The following is a 22572-nucleotide window of genomic DNA, read 5'->3' as shown; positions in this document are numbered from 1 at the left end:
TAAAATAAATGGGAAATCCGATGTATGTTTTTCAATACAGGATGTGCCATTAAGACGCTTTGCATTAAAATTCACTCCAAATTAAAGTAGGAACATTAAACGCTCCAATTAAAGCAATATCAGAAACTTAGAGAACCGCCAAACATATTGTATAAAATTGTCTTATTAGTTTTCAAGTTCAAAGCGGAATGATCTCCCTCTGAATCTGTGTCTGAACGAAAACTTAAGTGCATAATTTAAAGAATTTCGAAAAGAACACTTCCTCAAGAGAAATTGAACGAACGAAATCACCTTTATTTTAACAATTTTGTTCATATTTCAATTTATTTTTGTGGATATCGCAATGTATGGGGTAAAAATAGCCCTGCAGAACCGTAATAAAGATCATTTCTGAAACTAATTAGCAAGTTAACTTTATTCAAATAGTACTATCTCAATTAGTAACCGCCAATATTTTATTTTCCCTCGACACGTTAAAAAACCATCATCCATCCGCAAAACTCAAAACCAAGCTCCATTAGAAAAAAATGCGACCATAGACCACAAAATAAGGTCTTTACGAACCCTGGAAAACCTGAAGGTTGGGCACTGATTCACTTATAATTGATGCGATTAAATAATATATGTATTTGAGGGGAAATTGCATGCGTTACTGTGGAGAAATTTTGCTCTGGAACCGAGTTTTCGGCTCACGTGCGATTGGTAATGGATCATATTTTCCTCATTTCAATGGTTTGCACATTCAATTAGGTCGATTCTTTTCGTGCAACGAAACCAAGGTGCAATTAAATCCAGACTTCTACGAATTGTGACGTCTGAAATTACGTAAGCTATGCCAATTGGTATTTGTGTTTTAAGTTGTAATATGAATGCTCCAATATAAAAACTGTGGCATTGGTTATTTGATGGAAAATTATTAGAATGCTGATATATGCTCCACGCCAAGAGAGTAGGAAAAAAATTTATAAAATTCTTAATAAACAGGAGGGAAATTTATAAAACGAATCAATAAATTATTGTCAATTTTACAGGCTTAAACAGGTGATGCAATTTTTATGAAAAATAATTAATTATTCGATTTCATTTGAACAGAGACGTACTTCTGATTATTTCAAATAATTTTGTTGTAAGAAAATCTCAATCCAAAAACAAAGTAAAATTCTGGTATATATTTTATTTCCTGCTTAAAAGAACAAACAAAATTATTGCATCCTTGTTAAGTAATTCGATGGTATAAATCATTCCTCCTTTATTTATTTTTTTAATAATTTTCCAAGTGATTTGCAGTAGTTGGTTTCCATCCTTCCAATGTTTAATAAATGGCAATGCCGCAACATTTATCTCTACCCAGCAATTTCCCTTTCTGATGAAAAACGTGCAATTTATTGAAGACGCTCCTCTTTCCTGTAAAGGCCTTGGAACATTACACTGGTAGGTCTACATACGAGCATGAAGTGCACAAATTACTGCCGGAACCGCAGCAACAATCTCGGCAGCACATCGATTTGGTTCGTGGGTTGCAGTAATCGGACGCCCTGCATTGCCAATTATTAAAAATTTAGAGGCCATTCGTGGGCAGCTAAACCAGGAATACGATGAAACGCGGAATCGACTGTAAAACACCGCGGATCATTGTGCAATTGTGTCCATAGGTCGTTTAATTAGCCGTCGCCAATGCTAAACGCGCAGATTACGATCGAGAAGAAGACGCGGCGGCGGCGGCGGCGACGGCGGTGAATCACGCGTGCGACAACCTTCAACTTGGCTTCCAATCCGTGACGTCAGTTGCGTCGACGGATGGAAAACTCAAAAATTATGTGGCACGATTCACGTGTGTGCGTGCGAAATTGAAAGTATTATAATTGTGTTCAGTAGAGCACACAAAAACAAAAAAAGCGAGGTTTCTCATTCGTTGGAAATGGAGATGGAATAATAATTATCAAATTATCATTTTTTAATTTTTGGGAATTCCCGTCAGGGAGTGAATGCGGTTTTTTTGCCAAAAGGCAGCGGACGCGTGCTGATATTGTTGATGCGTTGGGACATTGCCAGCAGAAGCGGGAAAGTCTCGAACGAATCAAAGTTGCAACCGCACGATTTTTTGTAAGACGCACTCATTGTTACAATGACTTCTTGCTGTGTCATTCAACTTCAAAACATGTTACAGTAATAGAATTTTAAAGGTTAGAGGTTTTTCATGTGATATAAATAGATTCAAAACAAGTGAAATATTAAATGGATCAATTAAGTAGCACAAAATCCCATTTTTGTGTTTTTTTTTTATTTTAATTTTTGCGGATGGTTATTGTAATTGTTAATAAAATAGTCTGAAAATTTAAACAACAAACTTTGTTCTGACTGTCCAATGAGTGCGATTGTGTTTATAAGCATTTTGACACTTTTTCTATACTGATTATATTCGATTAGTTGCTAAAAAACCAATTAATCACTAATCTTGTCGTAATTCAACATAAAATCTTGGCAAAAACTTTGTTTTTGCACCTGCCCGGAGCCTCCTTTTCAAGAATTTTGGGAATTACGCACCTTTTAAAAATTCCTGTGAGTTACACCCCCACCAAAGATCACTTTTAAGAGGAAATCCAGCGCGGAGAAGTATTTTTGCTGCGATTTATGAGAACCATTTTTTCTTGAACAATATATTATTTTGCTCTTTCCTATTAATCGACCTTAGCTGAATCCGTAAAAGTAAGAATTAATCCAGGAAGCATCAAAAATGTGTTTAGCCTTTTAAGAACCACGATGAAATTCGCAGAAAAGAGAAATTCGTCTCCCGATCCAGGCATCGACGAGAGGAACTAAAAACGTGGAAATGAGATGCAAAATTTTGATAAATATTTTAGGTCAGAATAAGATACCTTTTTATCTTTTAAAATAAAAATCATACAGAGATGCAAATCAATCACGCTCGTTATTTTATATTTATTAAATTGCATCATGCATAATAATAATATGTAAATGACACAATCAACATATTTATAGCAAACAAAGTATGGCACGAGACAGGTTTGCGAGCATACGCAGTTATTAAACGAAGAGGCGCAATAATATATGCATGACGCTTTTAGTGATGCTCTAAAATTCAGCCTTGAAATGCCAAAAACGACGTCTGGCTTGCGAATTATGATTAAGCGAGTCCTTCCTGGATATCCAAATGAAACAAGTCCTAGGCGCGAACACTAAATGTTTTTCTGCCCACGATGCTCCTCTCACACTGCAAACCTGTCTTTAATGCATGCCACAAAAAAAAAGAGAATTTTAAACCACAGCGGAGATTGAAATGAAACAAGGCTTGAGTTTCATGTTTCTCTTGTTCGTTGGCCGAACTACGACCTTGTCTTGGATGATCTGTGATGCTGTGAAGGCAGAATGAAACAATCAACCTGGAATGAAAGTGACTGAGCGGAACGGGTGCAATGTCAACGCGAAATTGGCCAATGCCACCGCGAAACGAGCCATTACGAATCCGCCAGCTCACGCGGAATGCGTGTTTGCACCGCAAAAAAGGAAGGAATGAGAAAAGTAAAAGGCACGCCACCGCGTATAACTGAAGTTAATGTTTTCCCTCTTTTCAACTCTGTCGGACGCTTCACAGATTCGGCGCCATTACACATGTCTGCCTTTTTTTATTGGGAGCAAGGCAATTAAGCCGTTTTCGACTGCACACGTGACTTGCAAAAAGTGGTGCACTCACAATCAGTGTCTTACCTTGTCAGAAGCATAAACAAATGCACGGTTAAATTGAAATTGTTTTCTGTATGAATATTTCAATTGATTTTAATTAATTATTTTTCTTTTTAATTTAATAGTCCATTAGAATGGTTGACAAACTCTAATGTAGGCAGGGATGAGCGAAAATTGTTTCCTGGAGGAAAACATTAGATAATGAGGAATTTTCTGACACTAATAGACTATGAAATTACTTTCTCACATTGATTATGATTATACATTGTTAAATTAAATTAGAACAATACGTATAATTCTTCACTGTTTAATTGATACGATTTTTCTGCAAAAATTATTTACCAAAAATATTTTTTTTTTGTTTTTTATCTCAAGTTAACTGTCTGATCAATACCAAAGGTATCTTGACCGATGGCTTGTTTTGTTTCAAGTACATGCATTAAATCTACTGTGATAGAAATCTGGTCGTGTATTTGGGTCGGGGCGAGTCCATATGAGTCTCACTACTTGTCTTGTTGCCTTGCTGGGTTCGCACCTTTCAAACAATGAGCGGCTTCACGGGACAAACGTCTGGCGATTGAACTTTTTACTTTTACAGGAGGCAACGGCGGTCCTTCACACGGCGGCGATGCATTTTATTCTTGGTTTGTTGCCACATTACGGCTAAGCTAGAGGCTTCACTTTCTCAGTTAATTAATAGCTAAAGAAAATCTCTTTTTTTTCATTAATAGCCCTATTAATCTTTGTATTTTATTAAAATAAACAAAAGGCTCATCAATTCTTTAAACACATGCTGATAATACAGCAATTTAAACTGCGGAACTGATGTCTCTTGTGTGTATTTGGCAGAAAATAGACATTCTTGAAATATCAAACGAAAATGATTATTTTTTATGATAGACAAATTTACGGTATTGTGTGTAGTTTAAATTGGCTCATGACTGGTATTGATATTTCTGGGCTGTTTTTACGGTTGAATATATTTTATGGGCTTAAAATCTTTATGAAAATTTGAAGTCTATTAAGGCACTTTTGAAATCGTATGAAATTGTCTAAATCTTCCACAAGCGTCTAAAAGTGGCTAAAAACTATCTAAAATAATTTGATTTGTTCAGTTAGGAATAAAACTTGTCTTCAAGCATAATTTTCTCTATAAAAATATGTCATTTTTAGATCAAATAAACGCTCAGAAACATATTTTCAGCTCAATTTTTCAAAATACGAGAGACTCTAATTATTGTTCCATTTTTTCAAATATTGTTATCACCAAATCTCGGGTTCTAAGAGTAAGAATTATTGCAAAAACTGCACACTGTTGAACTCGTTTCGATCTTTCCTATATAGCCAAAGAATTTTGAGGGTGCTCAACCCCCATCCCTCTTCCACCCCATGCATTGCAGTATCGCTAAAAATCGCGTCGCTTTGCTTTTTCAGACAAATCTCTTAAAACAATAAAAAATCTACCCCAAAAACTACCACCATTTACCCTTTATAGAGAGCAAAAAGGATAAAAAATCTAATTGGCACAATCAGAAATTTCATAACAATTCTAACTGTGGATGTAGAAAAAGCCAAAATTTGGGGTTTAGCTATCGATCTCCACTAAACCCATCGGCTATCTAGGAGAGGGTGTGACTAGTCGAACGTTGTGTAGTTTTTGTAGTTCTAATGGTTCAAACCCGGGATTAGGCGATGACAATGTTGTTACAAATTGAAAGTTTGAACAATTACTAACGTTGGGGCAAGGTCTAATCCTTGAGTTTGATTAATTGGTTCAATAAAACCACCTTTACCTTGCTAAAGCTGTAAATTTTTTTTATTTAAAATGCAATGCGAATTTAAGAAATTATTAATTGGTTTTATTTTTAATATATATACATCTGTGAGCGCACGCAGACTCTTAACAATAGCGTAGGAATTATTTTAACTGACTGGATATACGAACAACTGCAAATATCTATTTTACGAAGAAATGTAACACTTATTGATAAAACTCTTCTTGTTGATAATATTACTTTACAGAGAGTTAAGCAAATCGACGTATCTTTTTTAATTATCTTTTGAATTTTATATTTGGATTAAAATATATTATGCTTCGAAGAAAGTGCTTTCCGATAGTGATTTTCTCTTATCAGGCCAGATATGCGATAAAATTGGTTCGCACTGCGCAGATCCAAGATGGCGTCTGAATGTGGGAGACAAAAAGCTCTCTTTGGATTGCCATACGCGTGTCGAGAGTTTGTTTTTACGATCCAAAAGACACAATTAGTACAAGTAATGCAAATTAAGTCACAATATTGACCAAAACATGGTTCTTTTCGCGCATTTTCACGAGACCGTTTTTTCGCGCCATAATCCACCGGACGCCATATCTGCGCGTCGCACGAATCTAGCCCTCGCTGCGAAAAACTGCAAACATCTTTTTCACGAAGAAATGTAACACTTAAAATAAAACTCTTTTTGTTGTTATTACTTTAAGAACAGTTAAGAAAATCGATGTATCTTTCATAAATTACTTGAAAATATTCTGCATCAAAGAAAGTCATTTCCTACAAAGATTTTTTTCTTATCAGTCATCAGGCAGACATTTTATCATTTTTTTCAATTCTCAGCCTACTTGCAGGCAGAGTAGGCAGAATGGCGACACGCGCGTCACGCAGGTTGCATACTCGGCTCTGGTTTCGCGCGTCGGAGCAGCAGATCGGCGGGAGTGCTTTCCGCGGCGGGCAGGCGGTGCTGGCGTCGCGGGCTCATCGATCCGCGGGGCCGACTGCTGGTGTCTTCTGGCGAGCCTTGCGGGACACTGCGGCACTCGGCGGGCGGCGACGTGTGTCCACATATAAATGTAAAAATCATGACGTGAAGGGCACGACTTTGAATTCGGCGTGCGAGTTGTGCGGAAGCTGCTGCTGGAACCACTTCGAATCTCGCGTCCGACGCCTCCAACCTAGTGCACACCATGGCAGGTGAGTGTGCACGCAGCGGGTCGCGCCTTCCCTCGTCAGGCCCTCCGTGCACCCTGGCACGCGCGCGTTCGCCACCCCCTGCACCCCCCTGAGCGTCACGCGACCCTGTAACGTGCCGACGAGCCCTCCGCTGAGGTCTCACCGCACCTTTGGCGCCGGGCCCGACGTTGCCTGCGCCCTTTTTCATTCAGGTTTCTGCCCAAACGCTTGAAGGTCGGCCAAAGGTCAAACTTGGAGAAACATGTTTGCCGCCCAATTAGCGCCGGCTTATCGTCGAATTTGGTGCTTACGCGGCTAGCCTTGAATAGTTTGAGCTCTTTTCAACCGGTTTCGCGTAGGAAACGGCGCCGTTTAATTGATCATTTAGCTGATTTCTACGATCCAATTTCATATGTTTCAATTTTCGCCTCTTACAGCTGGGAGCAAAATTCTTGTAACTTTTACGAATATATTTATTTAATTATAAACCAGCACAAATTTATTTAATTTTTATAATATGCTTTGAAGTCGGATTATTTTAAGTCTCGTGCAAGCCGATTACTCACTGCACTGCACTGCACACTCTGACGTTAAGATTTTCCTCCGAGTGCACCCTTTGAGCGTGCAACTCGATCTCATGATGCTCTGGCATTTTCTATGAATTTGAATTGCGAGATGAGCCGCTTTAGTCACCGCACATGCAATTGCGTGGGAGGATGGAGGAAGCGCAGGTTTCAATCTCCTGAGTGCTGCGCGATAAATATGATATAACCTACTTAATTGGACCTTTCCACGCGGCGTTCACGCATCTCAGCTCCTTTGTTGTTCGCCCTTCCCGATTGCCAACTGCAAAATGATGATGCTCTACTCTCGTTTGTTTGTTTGTTTATTTGTTTTGGTCGTGACAAAGGCTTGATAAAAAAAATAACGAAACTGTCGCGGCCAATTACTTCAAATTTAGAGCTTAATTATTCTTGACGTGATTTCTTAATTCAGGAAACGTTCTCTACTATAATCGCAAACGGTCAACAAATCATTGCAATTATTTCAACTCTCTCGTGTATACTATTGATTTTTTTTATCTGTGCGTGCGATCATTCGACCTCTGGCCCGCCTCCCTCTCCGACACGTGGGTCAAACTCTCATTCAAGGCCTGCTGACCCAGCCAGTGTCAAATCCTCTTAAATTTAACTCGACCCATTTATTCATATTCGCGTAACCTTATCCCGCATCATAAGCATCAAATTTTAATGGAGCTGAATTGCAACGTCGTTGACGATTCACTTGCTCTGACTTTCGCGCTATCACATAACAAAATGGCACATGGCATATTATAGTAATGATAAATGAGAACATATAAGAAAGTTGAAATACAAACTCCATGTGGAACCAGATGAAATTAATATTTGTAAACTATTTTATAATAAATAAATTAAAATTTTATAAATGAAACAGTCTCATTATACCCTTCACTTTATGAACAATCGAATGAATCGACTCCACATATTGGTTTGTTTCTTTCAAATTAATTGCTATAATCAATCTGATAAAATATATACTCTATTGCTCAAAGAATGAAAATATTAAATTTAGCAATTTTATCGTTTTTGTTAATAATTGTCCTCCACATATTTTGTTCTTGGCTACTTAAGCTATTTTTAAAGTAGCAATTATATTTTTTTCATAATCTACTGTTTGTTTCCAACTTATTAATGGATTAAATATAATGTAAAATATGAAAAACTTCGCATCTAGAAATTGTTTGATATTTTTAATTCAATTTTTGTCTACATTTTTTATGTTTTTCAATTCATGATTCATTTTGTGTGCAAATCGCCTGACTGAAATTCAAATTGGGTGAATTTGCTCTAGCTTTATTAATAAAAATGAAATACATCTTATAATATGTTGATTTACCATGCAATTAAGTGTTCTAAATTACCCGAGAAGCTATTTTACGTTCATGCTTTTCAGAATATTCAACAATTTAATCAATTCATTCTTTCGGGAAAGCTTAGAAAATTCTTCCCTTGAGACCTTGTGCCACGATTGCAAATTCTCGCGTATTTATACTTACACGCACTCAGCAAAAAGTGCAAAAACGTATTTATTATAAATACTCGAGAGCCGGCTTGCTTGCAATTCAAGCCGAGCAGAAATAAAATAATCCTTTCTTTGTGCTGCTGACGAAGGCCACTCGCGAGCGGGGACAAATCGTTCCTCTTCAGCCGGGGGTGGTGTCCACTTACTATAATATAACACACTCGCCTCGAGTGTGGCTTGATCTGATTCTTCGTGTCTGTGTGTGCGTGTGCTTGGCGCCGATTAACGCGGAGAGCACGCCGGTGGGATTAAACGCAGGATAGATGGCGGACCGAAATAGCGCCCTGCCACACTTTCCCGATCGGTCCGAAGAAGTATGCGAGTCGCGGAATTCGCAACTAGTGCCGCGTTTGCCTGCGGGTTGCCACCAGCCCGACGAAAATGAGATCATGAATTCAATTAAATACTATAATTCCCTTTACTTATTGATTAAAACTTTTTTAAATGAAACAAAATATGCAAAATCAAAGAGCATAATTTTTGTAAAAGTAAGAAGTAAATAAATACATATTTCAATTAACCTGACGTTTTCATGATTCATTTCTTTTTAGGGCCTCTGGGTTAAGAGCTCATAGCATGAGATAAAATGAGGTCTGAGTGGTTACAGAGGAGTTTGGGCCCAATGTGGCCATCTTTTCACCTCGCACCGAGGATTTTTTATTGAAACTCCAGATATTCGTCCCTAAAGGCGCTGGAAAGTTGCGAAAACCAGCATAATAGCTCTTCCTGCCAGGCTGTTAATTATTTGAGCGTTTTGAGTCACTCAATTAATTACCTTTTGCCATCTGTGACATTGGGCAGCCAATATTCAATCTCCGATATGCTCAATTATCTCAAATTGCTTTGACTTTGGCACTCCAAGCCGTCATAATGCGAGTTAACGGACTGGTTTGAATATTTACTAGATTTATTTCCGTTTTCAGTGAGTGTCAAAATATCAGCCAATATCCAACTAAGTTAAATTTTCTTTGACCAGACAGAATACCCATATTGCTCAATATTTATTAAGGATTCAATGTTTTTTAACTGTCCACCGTCCACATTTAAAAAAAATTCATCGCTAAACATTCAATTGTTTAAATTAATTTTATACTTCAATTTAATTTAATTTTAATGCTTTTAGACCACTGAAACAATATTGATTTAATATGTGCGTGATTGGTTCCGTTAGGAAAGTTTGCTTAACAATAATATGAATCATATGAATCAAACTGGTATTATTTACTCTGATTTCTTTCCACTCCAGTTGTAGCAATACTTCTACTACGATGGGAATGTTATGTGATACGTTGTACAAATACAGTATGCATCCGACCACATTGTGCGGTGAAAGCTGATAAGAATTTTAGCATAATACCCCGCTTGAAATTTTTTTTTGAGGTGACGCAGATTGCACACAAGTCAGTATTGGTGATTTTGCATAGCTCAACTTTGAGCCAGAATAATTGACAGAACTGACTTGAAAACATTCTCAAAAATAGTAAAAAGCCGTAGTTTGACTTATTTGATACAACAATTTTTAAAATTGCTCTGCACCTGAATTATTATATAAAGAATTTAAGAAATTCGAAAATTGGCAACTGACATGAAACCCAAGCATTGTAAATATATTTATTTATTCACAGTCAAATGATGCCAAACAGTATCATTGGAAGGATCAAGGGAATCAAAATAATAGCTGTAATATAATTAATCAGACGGAGAAAATAAATTATAGCGATTCATTCTGGCAGCGCTACAAGACCCGATCAGCCTCACAGAAGGGATGTTGAGTAGTTCGCTGCCGTCATAACAAGGGAGCAGGTGTGCGCGTAATTAGACGCCGCCGCGATTGTCTCATCGCTTATGACGCGGGTGAGCGCCAAAACAATAGACCATTCATTAGATTGATTGGATTTGACCGGCAAACGTGAGGAGAGAAATAGAGACACTCAAAAGGAAAGCCCGAATCCACGCCTCATCACACGTGCCTCAGGCAAAACTTGTTTTTGCCTCTTTCAGATTTGCTGCTGCATTCTTGTCACTTCAATCGACAGAGTGAGTGACACATTGCTCGCGAACTGGGTTGAGGAATCCGTTTTGCATTGACCCATTGCTGATTTGCAACGTAGTCGAAAATTTTTATGCAATATGTAGCGCCACTGTTTGTCAGGCGCTCGCCAATATTGTGCAACGGTGTTGTATTTTTTTTAAAACAAAGCGTTTTATATACTAATGGGGTCAAAGTTATCCGTTATCTATGATGTTTAAAACACACGGATCAAAATTTTCTTTCATTTGGTTCTCTCTGGAGAAAAAGTTTCAATTATCTCACAAAAAATTCAAATCATATTTCCGGGTTTGATATCTTTTGAGGAAGCACAAGGTCCAGAACGTTGAAATTCCGTGTTCAAAACGAAAGGGAAATCCGACTGTCGCAGCCATTTTCTTGCTTTTTGTATACCAAACCAGCGGGGTCCAGATTTGTGCGACGCGCAGATATGGCGTCCGGTGGATTATGGCGCGAAAAACGGTCACGTGGAAATGCGCGAAAAGAACAAAGATTTGGTCAATATTGTGACATAATTTGCATTACTCTTAACTAATTGTGTCTTTTGGATCGTAAAAACAAACACTTGACACTCGTACGGGAATCCAAAGAGAGCTGTTTGCTTCCCCCATTCAGACGCCATCTTGGATCTGCGCAGTGGGAACCAATTTTATCGCACATCTGGCCTCCGCTGTACCAAACAAAAACAATTACAAACATTACGCTGTGTTTGAAAGAGAAATTGACCTCCCTTGCTGATCCCAATCAAATTGAAAGCGTCATTAATTTCTTTGTTATATCTAATTAGAAAAAAATCTTTTCCCATCAAATAAAATCCTATAGGGGTTGCGCGCTTGAAGTTACCGCTTAAATGAACAGCACAAGAGAGAACGAAAGTGACATGACAGGAATTATCGAATTAAGTATTGAGTAGAGGCAAGCGCAGCACAAAATCGGTCGCGTAGGCAACAATGCATGGCACAGGGCCCTTGTGCTCATCAATGAGTGCATGAAGCACATAAAAAGCCGGTGGAGGCTCTGGCAATGGAGGAAAAATGCAGCGGGGCCTGGCCGCGCGGTGGTAACGTGAGATTGGCAGGCACGGTCTAACGCTCGCGCCAGCCGCGCACTGCGCTTGAGACACACAAACGTACGGCTCTCGAGGCAAATGGGCTATTTCGGGCCGCTCTCTCTTTCTGCTCGCCACCTTTGCCTCGCAGCCTGCTCAGCCGACGCGCGGCCCACGTGCTTTTTGCAACCCGCGCCTTTTGCGCTTTCCCCAAAGCACATAAGGGCTGATAAACACCGGACTATTTCGAGCCTTGTCAATCAGACGAGTGTTTGGTTGCTGTTTGATAAAAGGAATGTAAATTTAACCCGCCCTCCAAACAACGGATCGTTTTACTTCCTATTCGCTTCATTAGTGAGAACGAGGTTTGCTGATCCTTTAGTTTTGAGGGAAAACAAAAATATTTCTTTGTTGTTCAAGAAATGAAGACTTGATTTCACGTAATTTGTAAAATTCCAGAAATAAATCCCTTCATTTTTTATTAAAGCAAATGAAAGGCAAATTGGAATTGGAATTGTACTTTATTTGCGTATATATTCGGTACAGCGTTGAAATATCGCATGTTTATCAAGTATTATGGATTCATCATCACATTTAAAATTGAGAAATTCGTGCATATTTTAAAACTTGTTCGAGCGGCAGGACACAAATGATTTTAGCTTTCTCTCACACTCGTCTCGCTGCTGCTCTACATTACCAATTGGGAGTTGGGACGTTCCTGTATTGTTGACGCTCAGTAATTTGTGAAGGGGTGAGAGAGGGTGTTTAAAACCATTTTTTGTAAGATGATTTTAATTAACAGGGTCAGTTTCTGTACAATTAGCGCACGAAAATGAATAAATTCTTATAAGGTGAGAAGTGGATGAGGGATGAAAAGGGGTAGGGGTTACCACCCTGAAATTTCAATGGCTCGTTAGGGGACATCAAGACGAGTTAAACGACATGCAAATTTTACATATCTGACAAGCAGAAGCCGAGATCTCGCGTTCGCTTTATATTTCGAAATACGACCCTTTTTTAACTTCATATCCTGAAATATCTCAAAAACAAAAAATATCAGGGTCGCAAAAATTTCAGGGATCTACAATAAAGGTCGTTTCTTAAATTGGGACATCACTAAAAATTTACTGAAATTTATTTATTTCAATAATTGAAAATATTGCTGAAACCACCCTTTAATTTTATGTATCCAATTATTTTAAAATATTTTAGATATTTTATATTCGTCCAAAATTGTCCATGCAATCTGCAAGCGGTGTCTAAATTAATAGCATGATGGCCGAAATTAACATATCACACGCTTTTGGGCCTTAAGAAATGCTAAAGAGCGGCCAGAGCCACTCGCGCCACAAAACTGGCTCTCACCCTCTTACAAAGTGTCGTGGCAAAACTATTTTCAGACGCTTGACACACATTTTATGCTTCACAGCTGCGTAAATCAATTTTGAAAAAAATGAGGTGAATTTCTTTCATAAACAGTTTTTAACAGTCCATTAGCGATAGATAAATCTCATTCCGTGCTAATCTGGTGCTGAAAGTGCGAAAACTGCACCGGAATTCGCCGTTCCAGCAGGTGCACCCGTATATTAATGCGTCCCTTGCGTCGTCTGTCCACAGAGTCCAGCCAAGCGTGGGTGACGCTGGCCACAAATGATTCCTACAGCCTGGGCGCCCTCGTTTTGGCACACTCGCTCAAGAGGGTGGGCTCCACCCGGCGGCTTGTCGTCATGGTCACGAGTGGCGTCACTATGGTTATGCAGTGAGTATAATTACAATTAATAATTATTTTAATTAAGCTTTTAACACTTGCTTTGTGTGGCTTGGAAATTTCCGTTCAATTATATTTATATCAATGCTGATTTTCAGTTACAACTAATAAAAATTTATTTAAACGTGAAGTTGCTCTTTAAAAATTAATAAACTTCAATTTTTAATAAAACTATCTTTTCTTTTGCAAAAAGGGAACCATTTGCAACGGCTTTAGGTCGTTAAAATAATAAAAGAAATTGGCAATTTCCGTAATTTCAGACACTATTAGGTCAAGGCGAAGCGCATTGGCTCAATTACTACATGTTTCAAACAAACCCGAGGCTAAAAAATTTCACAGAGAGGTCTAAATTTTATAGCCGGCCGAGACACGTGTTGTTTGTTGGCCACCACTAGCTGCCACTTTAAATTTGATCATTTGAGACCCGTCCAAAATGATTTAAGAGCTTGTCCTGCTTCAAAAATATCCATCCTAGAAAGAAAGTCCGAAAAGTCAAGTCTCGTCTTTTAAAATCTCTAGTTAAAATTTATGAAATTTTAATTCAACGCATTCTCTCTGCAGGGATCAATTACGTGCTATCTTCGACGAGGTGCACTTGGTGGACGTGTTGGACTCGAAAGACGCCGTCAATCTGGCCCTGCTTTCTAGACCCGACCTAGGCATCACCTTCACCAAACTGCACTGCTGGCGCCTCACAAACTACAACAAGTGCGTCTTCCTCGACGCAGACACGCTCGTGTTGCAGCCGTGTGACGAGCTCTTCGACAGAGAAGAGTTTTCCGCCGCTCCCGATCCCGGCTGGCCGGACTGCTTCAACTCAGGGGTGTTCGTCTTCAGGCCCAATGAGGACACATACAAATCCCTTATTTCACTCGCCCTCACCAAAGGCAGTTTTGACGGTGAGTCGATATTTGTGCGCTCGATTTCGAGCGGATTTCCGAGTTAAATTATTTCTGGATAGAGACCAAAAAAATAATCGGCTATTTTTTTAGATTTTATCACAAGCAAATTTTACAAAATGATTTTAAGAGTATTGCAGTAAAAAAATTGTTGTCTTAGCGCTATATAATCTAATCTGGCTTCCAATCAATACTTTCCTGGTTAAGATATGAACTTGTTATCAAAACCACATATCTGCACACTCGACAAATTATTTTATAAAATTTTATACAAAATTCATTCAAAAGTATTTTGAAGCGTAGTTGAATAATCTTTATGTATCGATCTTGATTATGTTTCTCCAAGTATTACAAACACTTTTACACAGCCACCTTTTCCCTCTCAATCTTTGTAATTAAATATTTTTGCTGCCAAACCTAATTAAATATATTACTGATTTCAATGTTATTTGCGCTGGACATTTTACTGTTGATTATCGCTTCATATTCATGAAGAAAATAATGGTGAAGGTAAGCAAGTGATAAAATTATATATAAATCTGTAGGACTGTGAAAAAAGACGGCTATGTTTGCGGAAAAACAGTCGCCTCTCTGACGCTATCATTGAATAAAAACAAATATGACGGCGTTGGATGGTTTTTTGTTGCCGAATTAGGAGACTTAAAAGCTATTTTTGACGGTTTTAGATGGTCTTAGACGGTTTTTAAGTGTGGCCTCTCAGCATGACTCATGCTCATTTGACGCTTACTGCACATTATTGCACCTCAGAAAAATATAGAACTTTATATTCTATGTGTATTAAAATTTTAGGTGGAGATCAAGGCCTCCTGAACACATACTTCAACGACTGGGCAACGAGGGACATCAACCGCCACCTTCCATTCATCTACAACATGTGTTCACCCTCACATTACTCCTATCTGCCTGCTTTCAAACAGTAATTTTAACCAGAAATCGGGGTGTGCACACGTTTTAAATCGAAATTTAATCGCAGGTTTGGCGAAGGAGTGAAAATTGCTCACTTTATTGGTCCAAACAAACCATGGAGTCAGTTCTTTGACAGCGAGACCAAGACCGTTCGTCCTTCGCCCACCGCAGGACACCTCAAGTACCTGTTCCAATTCTGGTGGGACCTCTTCTGCGCTCACGTGCACCCCCACCTTTCGCCGGACATGGTGAGTGGTTCACGTTCCTTGTCCCTGACTCGTGTATTTACCCCAAAATGTCACTAATAATCTGGTTTTCCCATTTTTTTTTACTCGCTGCCGCAAAAGGCTTTGGACCGAGAAAAGTTATTACTTAATGAAACGACTAAACTACCAGATCAATGTGCATCTGATGTAAAAATTACTAATGATAGTAAACGTGAGGTAATTCTTTTTGATGAATTTCCGGCATCCACTGTAGAGTGTAAATAATTAGAAGTAGATACAATTTAGTGAAAGTTCTTTAGCTCCAAAATTTCTTGTACTTTTTAGGCATGTTGTTTGACACTTTTTAACTTTTGCATGTGACGACTTTGTGGAAAGTATAGGGAGACCCCGTACTTTCCTAACCTTCCGATACAAAAACAGAAACACCCCAAAAGCTCGAACAGACAAAATCTTGCTAATCAAATTCACAATTCCTCTCTCACTGTTTTCTCTTTTGGCACTTTTGACTCTATCCCTTCTTCACTGCAAGGGTTGCGCTATACTTTGTCTGAAAATAATTCATGTTAATTGGAATGATTCATTGTTGCTAGTTTAGATTGATGAAACGGAAATTTAACAAAAGGTAAACAATTAGGAATAAATCAAACAAGTTATTTTATTTTCATTATTATTCGAAAAAAAATTTTGAAGGTGTTTCTTAAGTCAGATGTTTCAACTACACCACCAGAAATAACGAAACTTCTTAGGAAGAACTTAAATGTAATTCGGCTTTTTCAGGATTGAATTTATTTATAACAAATTGTAACATTTATATAGATTCATCATTACATGTAATTGTTGTGCGTTTAATGGCGGTGTCCTCATCCTTTTGTCGTCAATTTTATTCCTTTTCAGATAATATATATTTTAATCTTATATAAAATTTACTGTTTTTTTATGAATTAGGAGAAAATCTGGGTTTTGGATCATTCAAATTGGAAAAATTATTCTTAGACAAAATTACGCATGTGTCCCTGTGGAAAATCTAAGGTCGCGGAAATTTACTGAGATTTCTATTGACGTCCTCTCGTCTCGACTCCCGTTACTTCCCGCAAATGTAGTGTACATAAAATAGACTGAAATGCAAATCTTCTGCAGTGCCATAGGATCTTGCCTCATCTAGCACCTTACACGGCTGACTCGTTTCACCTTTCCTCTTCAGAACCTTCCTCTTCGGCCCCTGTAATCCCACCCATTTACTCCATTGGGCATTTCAGCGTCCACTGCTTAAAGCCTATAAAACCGCCGGACGCGCAACTGCCCGCGCCCGACGATTTCAAAGCCCCCCCGCACACGCAGTACCCCCCGCTGCAGCGCTCAGAGCCCGCACCCCCGTTACCCCCGATACCCCCGGTTCCCGCCTCACCCCCGCAGCCGCAGATCATGATCACGGCGCCAGACCGCGAGCAGAGTCTCACCCCGGACATAATTCTCCCCAAAGGCCCGCCCCCGGACACGTCGGGCAGCACCTGCCTGCTCGTGTCCAGCAGCGACAGCCAAAAAATCGAGTCTGACGAGACGATAAATCCACCTAACACTCCCTCTAACACTCCCACTGACCCTGAGCCTGGCCAGTCATTAAACAGCGATCAGCCTGTTGTTGAAAATTCACAGGAGCCAAGTGAAGTGAGTAACCTCAAGTCAATCAATTATGTTGCACACACGTACACACCGGTCCATCATCAAAATTTGTGGTTGAAGGGATTCGATTTCATATATTACGTGTTTACACTCATTTTTCAGCATGAAATTGATTAGCATGTATTTTGAATGTTGTATTATGTGTAAAGTTATGAGCTTGGCTTTGTAGTAACAAATATCTAGTAGTGAACATAATTATATTATCTTGAAGGGCTTCTCTTTTTGGTGGCAGGTTTTGATCGGTGGTGCAAATGTTGAAAGTGTAAAGTCTGTTTAGATCCACATCTTACGTTGCAGGTCACAACCCACAATCAACAATAGACTTGAGGAAATTTGGTCGATTTTAATTTTTCAAGCACTGGTGATTTAAATTTTCTGTATTAAATTATCTCATAAAAATAAAATAATTAATATAAATACATAATGTCGAATTTGTGAGAGCTTTGATTCCACAACAAAATTATTATTATAATTATCGCGTCAAGGTCTGAAAAAATTATATTTTTGTAGCGTATAAACAATATTTTCCTTTGTTTTATTTGATTCATTAGTTAAATTAATTTAAATATTTATTTTTTTTTAAATTTCCAGGCAAATTTTACAATTTTTGGCCGACTAAATTTCACCCAAGTCTTACCAACAAGCATATTTCTTATTTGAATCTGTCTCTCATGTTTAACCAAGCTACTGTCAAAACGTGTCATCAAAAGCAACTGTAATAAAAAATGTCTTCATCATTTATTAAACACCCTGCATCTTTCAGGCCGGTCTCGCATCCGCCTTCTCCCAAATGAAGCTGGGAGAGCCGTCGCCAGCTGCCACGATGGAGCTGCAGGAGCACCTGCGTCGCTCGGCGTGGGAGCAGGGCTCGATGGACTTCATGGGCGCCGACGCCTTCGAGAACATCTGGAGCAAAATCATGGATACGGTCAACAAGGGCCCCAGCAATAAGTAACCACCAAGTGGCCGCATTCACTTGCTGAGACCCGGTCCTTGTAAAATAAGCTTCACTGCACACACTCTTATTTTTACTGAAATATAATTCGTTTCTAAGATGGAAGCTTTTCTATTATGCCAACGCTGTTGTTTTGTAACTTTCTTTCCATCAAATTATTTTACTTTTAATTTTCTTACGAACCAACTCTCCCCCTCCTTTGGTGTATGGTTGTTTTTAATGTGTTGCCATCTGTAATTTCTAGTCTCCAATAACAATTTTGAGTTTTGAGATTATTTAGAGCAACAATTCAGCAATTGTACGATACAAAAAAATCAAATTGCCAGTTTAGTGCCATATTTTCAGTAACGAGAGTAATTTTGAGGTTAAATTATGAATATTGTTGTCCCGGCAGAAATTGCAAGACGTTGATAAATCAGAGAATATATATAAAAAGCCCTGCTTGTTACAAATGCATTTTATTTCAATTTATCCTATTCTTTCTAAGCACATACATACGACAATAACTTTGTATCAAAATTCACCAAAGTGTCACTGCCTCAAGTCCACCCTAAATTCTAGCGGCACCTAGAATTTAGTTATGCATTAGCTACATGTAGTACGTGTCAAGGCGTAGTTTCCCCTGGTTCTCAGTGAGGTACAGCAGATCTGCAGTCGTTTGCTCAATAATCGACTCTTCAGCCTTGTCAGACATCTGAAACAGTGGAACATGTCAACACACTGCTTGTGCCAAATAAACAATGCTAAAAAGCAGAGCCACTTGGTTTTGCTTTAAAAAAACAAGTTGTTTAAAATTATTAATATTAGAGGAATGTGTCAAAAAAATTAATGAAATGCGTTTTTCAAATTTGCACATACCGGTCTAAACTTGAGCTCCTTGGTTCCATCCTTGAAGTCTTTAGGAGTGAACGCGAAGTCAGGACCAAAGTTTGCTTGCACAATGATGTTCCTGAAGAGCGAAATGCAGGGGTAGTAGGCTCCTTTGTAGACGTCCTTGTACGCCACGCCCTGGCACACGCCGTTCTTGAAGAAAACCAGTTTGCTTCCTGACAGTGGTTTCAGCGCCTTTATCGCCTCCGGCACCTTGTCTTTGTCCTCGTAGTACAGGTGGCTCTTGAACTTGACCAGCGGCTGAAATAAATTAGGCTTTGATGTCGGTTTTCAAAATCATTGTTAAGTAATTACTCGATCCTTGTAGGTTTTTGGCAAGTGTTCGCCTTCATCGGTCTCAGGCATAATAATTAAACAGCCCAAGACGTCTCCCAGGCCAAAAGGCTCGCCGTAATGAAGACCTCGACTCTCGTGGAAGGAGGTTCCTTTGCGAGACCGCCAAGAGTAGCCGAATTTGTCGTAGCCAAGTGGAGCCTGCCAAGTTATTTATATTATGTTACGGATAAACATTTGAATAATATTCAGAATACCTGTAAATTGGCATATTCCTGTCCCCAACCAACGCGGCAAGCAGAGCCTTCAGGCATTTCTGTGACCTTCACCTCAAAATACCAGGTGCCCCGAGATACTGAGTGAGTCGCTCGAACCTGAAATTTTATTATTTTCATTATTAAGTAGTGTTGATTAATTGCAATGAGTGCTGATGATAGAAAAACACAAATTTACAAATCAATCAATTCACCAGTTGCGTAAACTCTTAGTGTTTGTAGCCACCGATAGCTGCATGGTGCCAGCGGTTAGTTTTGACTGTAAGACACTTTCTGCTGCGATTTCAAGACTCAATCCTGTCACTGTGCATTCTTTCACTTAAATTTATTTTAATGACTTTGTTTGAATCAAAAATCGGTCCTGTTAATCACCGTAGATATGCGAAAAACGATTTTTTTATTATAAAAATACATCCTAGATGAGCCGCTCGCAAATTCGTAAAAATAAAATAAAATAATCTTTGCTGACGACTTTCTATGGCGATTGCTTGAACAAATTTCTGTGTTCAGAACGTCAAAAGAAAACATTTACGTTTACAATGTACAGCAGCTGGATTGAGTCTGAAATTGCAGCAGAATTGCTATAAAATCAAAAGTAACCGCTGCCTCCATCTATTGGCAGCTTTGAACAACTGGGTTATAAGTACCATAATATCAGAAAATGGCTCTTGCCATAAAAAATTAAAGCTTTGCCATTTCACTCCATAGTTAGAGCTTGGAAAAAATATTGAATCTACTAAATTTCCTGAATTTAAGATTTGTTGGTGTTCTTACCATGCAGTAGCCTTTGTCGCCAGTGACCGAGAGTCTGTCTTCAGAGATTCTCAGCACCGGCGCCCGGTCATGAAGGGCGAGCAGAACAGTGGACGGACTGAGTGTGCGGTACAACCAGCCTGGTATAGGTTTGCCGGCCCAGTCGCTGCTCTCGTCAAACTCCTGGCGGAAGGGAGCGTGCGGGTCTGGCTCGGCTAGGATGTACCTGTAGCCGTCCTTGTTCCAGGGATGGTCCAAAGGGTAGCCATGCGAGGGCAGCTTGGTCGTTGACCCGTCTCCACCCTTCCTCTTTCCTGGGCCGGCCGTGTCCAGTTTTCTTTTCGTTCCTCTGCCTTTCAGATTGCCTTTAAAAGGAAAAATGTATAAATTCTGAATATTTTGACGAAAATAAATAAATAATACCTCCTTTCTGCACTCCAGTGTTAGTAATTTTCAGAGCTCCGCTCTTTACCATGGCATCGTAGTTGGGCTTGATGGTGGTCAAGTCCTGCAAGAGAAGACCAAACAGCGGGTGGCCCAGAGTGGCAGGATTGCCGCCTGGAGAGGGTGATTCCTCATTTGTGAAAATTACGCCAATGTCCTTTGCCAATGTTCTTTGGATCTGTGGTCAGAGAATAAAAAATCAATAAGTTACCGTAAAGCTTTACAAAACAGAAACTGTGAAAAATACTTTTACTTAAATCACAATTTAAAAAAGAGGAAAAATTCCCTTGGTTATTTTAATTTCTAAGAACCTCGGCTCCCAAGTTTGCATGCTAATCTAGAGGTGAGCAATTCACAATTTTTATTCAAAATTCCAAAGTAATTGTTGGCCTTTTAACTTTCATAGCCAAAAAATATAGTCATAATTAATTAATTGAAACGCTAGAAGCATTACCGTTGCATGCCAGGACTGGGTGACCCTCCTAGACATGGTGGTCATGCCTTCCCAGTGGCTCTCCATGAAGGGAATGATATCCAGGTCCTTGGAAAACATGGTCCTGGGCATCCCCTCTTTAATACTGGCCTGCATCAGGTTGGCGATGGCGGTGATGCACATGTGAGGGAACGCTGAAAGGGTTTTTATTTATGTAGACTCAAAAATCAGTGCACAAGCGTGAATCCTTACGAGCCTGGTTTTTCTTGAAACTCTCCAGGCCAGTCTGAGAGCAGTTTTTGCAGAAGAAAACGTAGTTCATCATGAAGGGAACCAGTTTGCCGAGCTGGTAGCCGATGCACGACTCGTGGAACCAGCGGCTGCATGAGGCGCACAGCAGCTCAACTATGTTCAAATTGCGTTCCTTGCCACTGCAAGAAGAAATTTTAAGTTAAACAAACGCCTTAATTTGTTTATGAGCGTGAGACCAGTAGCAGTTTCCTTCTCGCTGCTCTGTCGGCTTCAAGGTGTTTGGGGCTGGCTCGTTTATGGAGGTCAACACTTTGGAAGCAGCATCCATTTCTGGATCTTTGGTTGGTTCTACTGCAGCCTTCATCCTGTAAATGTAGGCATTTAATAATTATGATACAATATTAAGTTCTTCTTGGCAAAAAACAAAGATGAAAATTTAGTGCGATTTTAGAACTGGACGAAAAAGGATTTGATTTAAATTTTGTAACTCACTGGCTGTCTGTTGAAATAAACTGCGATTCGAAACGGTTAATTAATTAGTATTCACACAAACTGCGGCTAGAATAGGCCGGTAGCCCTAGTAAGTATGATTGTAGTTGTACTTGATTCGCAATAATAAGGGAAGCTGTTGTTGATGTTATTGTTTTAGAGAAGAGAGACGAGAGGGACGAGAGCGGCTGTGCCGGCTGTCATTGAGATCAACGTCTGATTGGCTGGCTGGTTTGAATTATAGGCGGCAATTCCATGCTCTGATGCAGTCGCGGGAACGGAAATCCCGGAAGAAGTATCAATGGAGGACTTAAGTCTTACCCAATTTTTTTCTATTCTCTTTCTAAGGTTTGTGAAAATTCAAACTTAAGAAATAATGCTGTGTATTGGTCGCAAAATTTGTTTATTTTGGGCATTAAACGCGATTTTTGCAACACTCGAATTTGTGTTTCATTGTT

The 22572-nt window shown here is 39.1% G+C and overlaps 2 protein-coding genes across 6 annotated transcripts; one reads left to right on the top strand and one right to left on the bottom strand.

The window, feature by feature from the left end:
• Window positions 1–6476: 6476 nt before the first annotated feature.
• Gyg (Glycogenin) lies at window positions 6477–18756 on the top strand. Of its 5 annotated transcripts, none has more exons than XM_065488305.1 (7): window positions 6477–6668; window positions 13466–13607; window positions 14178–14515; window positions 15326–15452; window positions 15510–15690; window positions 16807–17334; window positions 18113–18756. In XM_065488305.1, exons 1-7 carry the CDS (start codon window positions 6662–6664, stop codon window positions 18302–18304), a joined length of 1515 nt encoding a protein of 504 aa, XP_065344377.1. In that variant the 5' UTR covers window positions 6477–6661; the 3' UTR covers window positions 18305–18756. The 5 variants fall into 5 exon arrangements, with proteins under 5 accessions (XP_065344377.1, XP_065344379.1, XP_065344378.1 ...); XM_065488307.1 differs by having other exon boundaries at window positions 6483–6668; window positions 17275–17334; XM_065488306.1 differs by lacking the exon at window positions 16807–17334 and adding an exon at window positions 15790–15885 and having other exon boundaries at window positions 6483–6668.
• On the bottom strand, window positions 18747–22275 carry ash2 (Set1/Ash2 histone methyltransferase complex subunit ash2). The gene is made up of 10 exons (XM_065488304.1): window positions 22118–22275; window positions 21862–21990; window positions 21626–21804; window positions 21395–21567; window positions 20920–21118; window positions 20518–20861; window positions 19726–19842; window positions 19490–19669; window positions 19163–19435; window positions 18747–18998 (listed from the first exon to the last, which is right to left on the bottom strand). Exons 2-10 carry the CDS (start codon window positions 21987–21989, stop codon window positions 18894–18896), a joined length of 1698 nt encoding a protein of 565 aa, XP_065344376.1. The 5' UTR covers window position 21990; window positions 22118–22275; the 3' UTR covers window positions 18747–18893.
• Between the last annotated feature and the right edge of the window lie 297 nt (window positions 22276–22572).

The sequence above is a fragment of the Cloeon dipterum genome, chromosome 4 (assembly GCF_949628265.1).
Source record: "Cloeon dipterum chromosome 4, ieCloDipt1.1, whole genome shotgun sequence".
NCBI lineage: Eukaryota > Metazoa > Arthropoda > Insecta > Ephemeroptera > Baetidae > Cloeon > Cloeon dipterum.
This window is presented reverse-complemented; position numbering and strand designations above follow the sequence as displayed.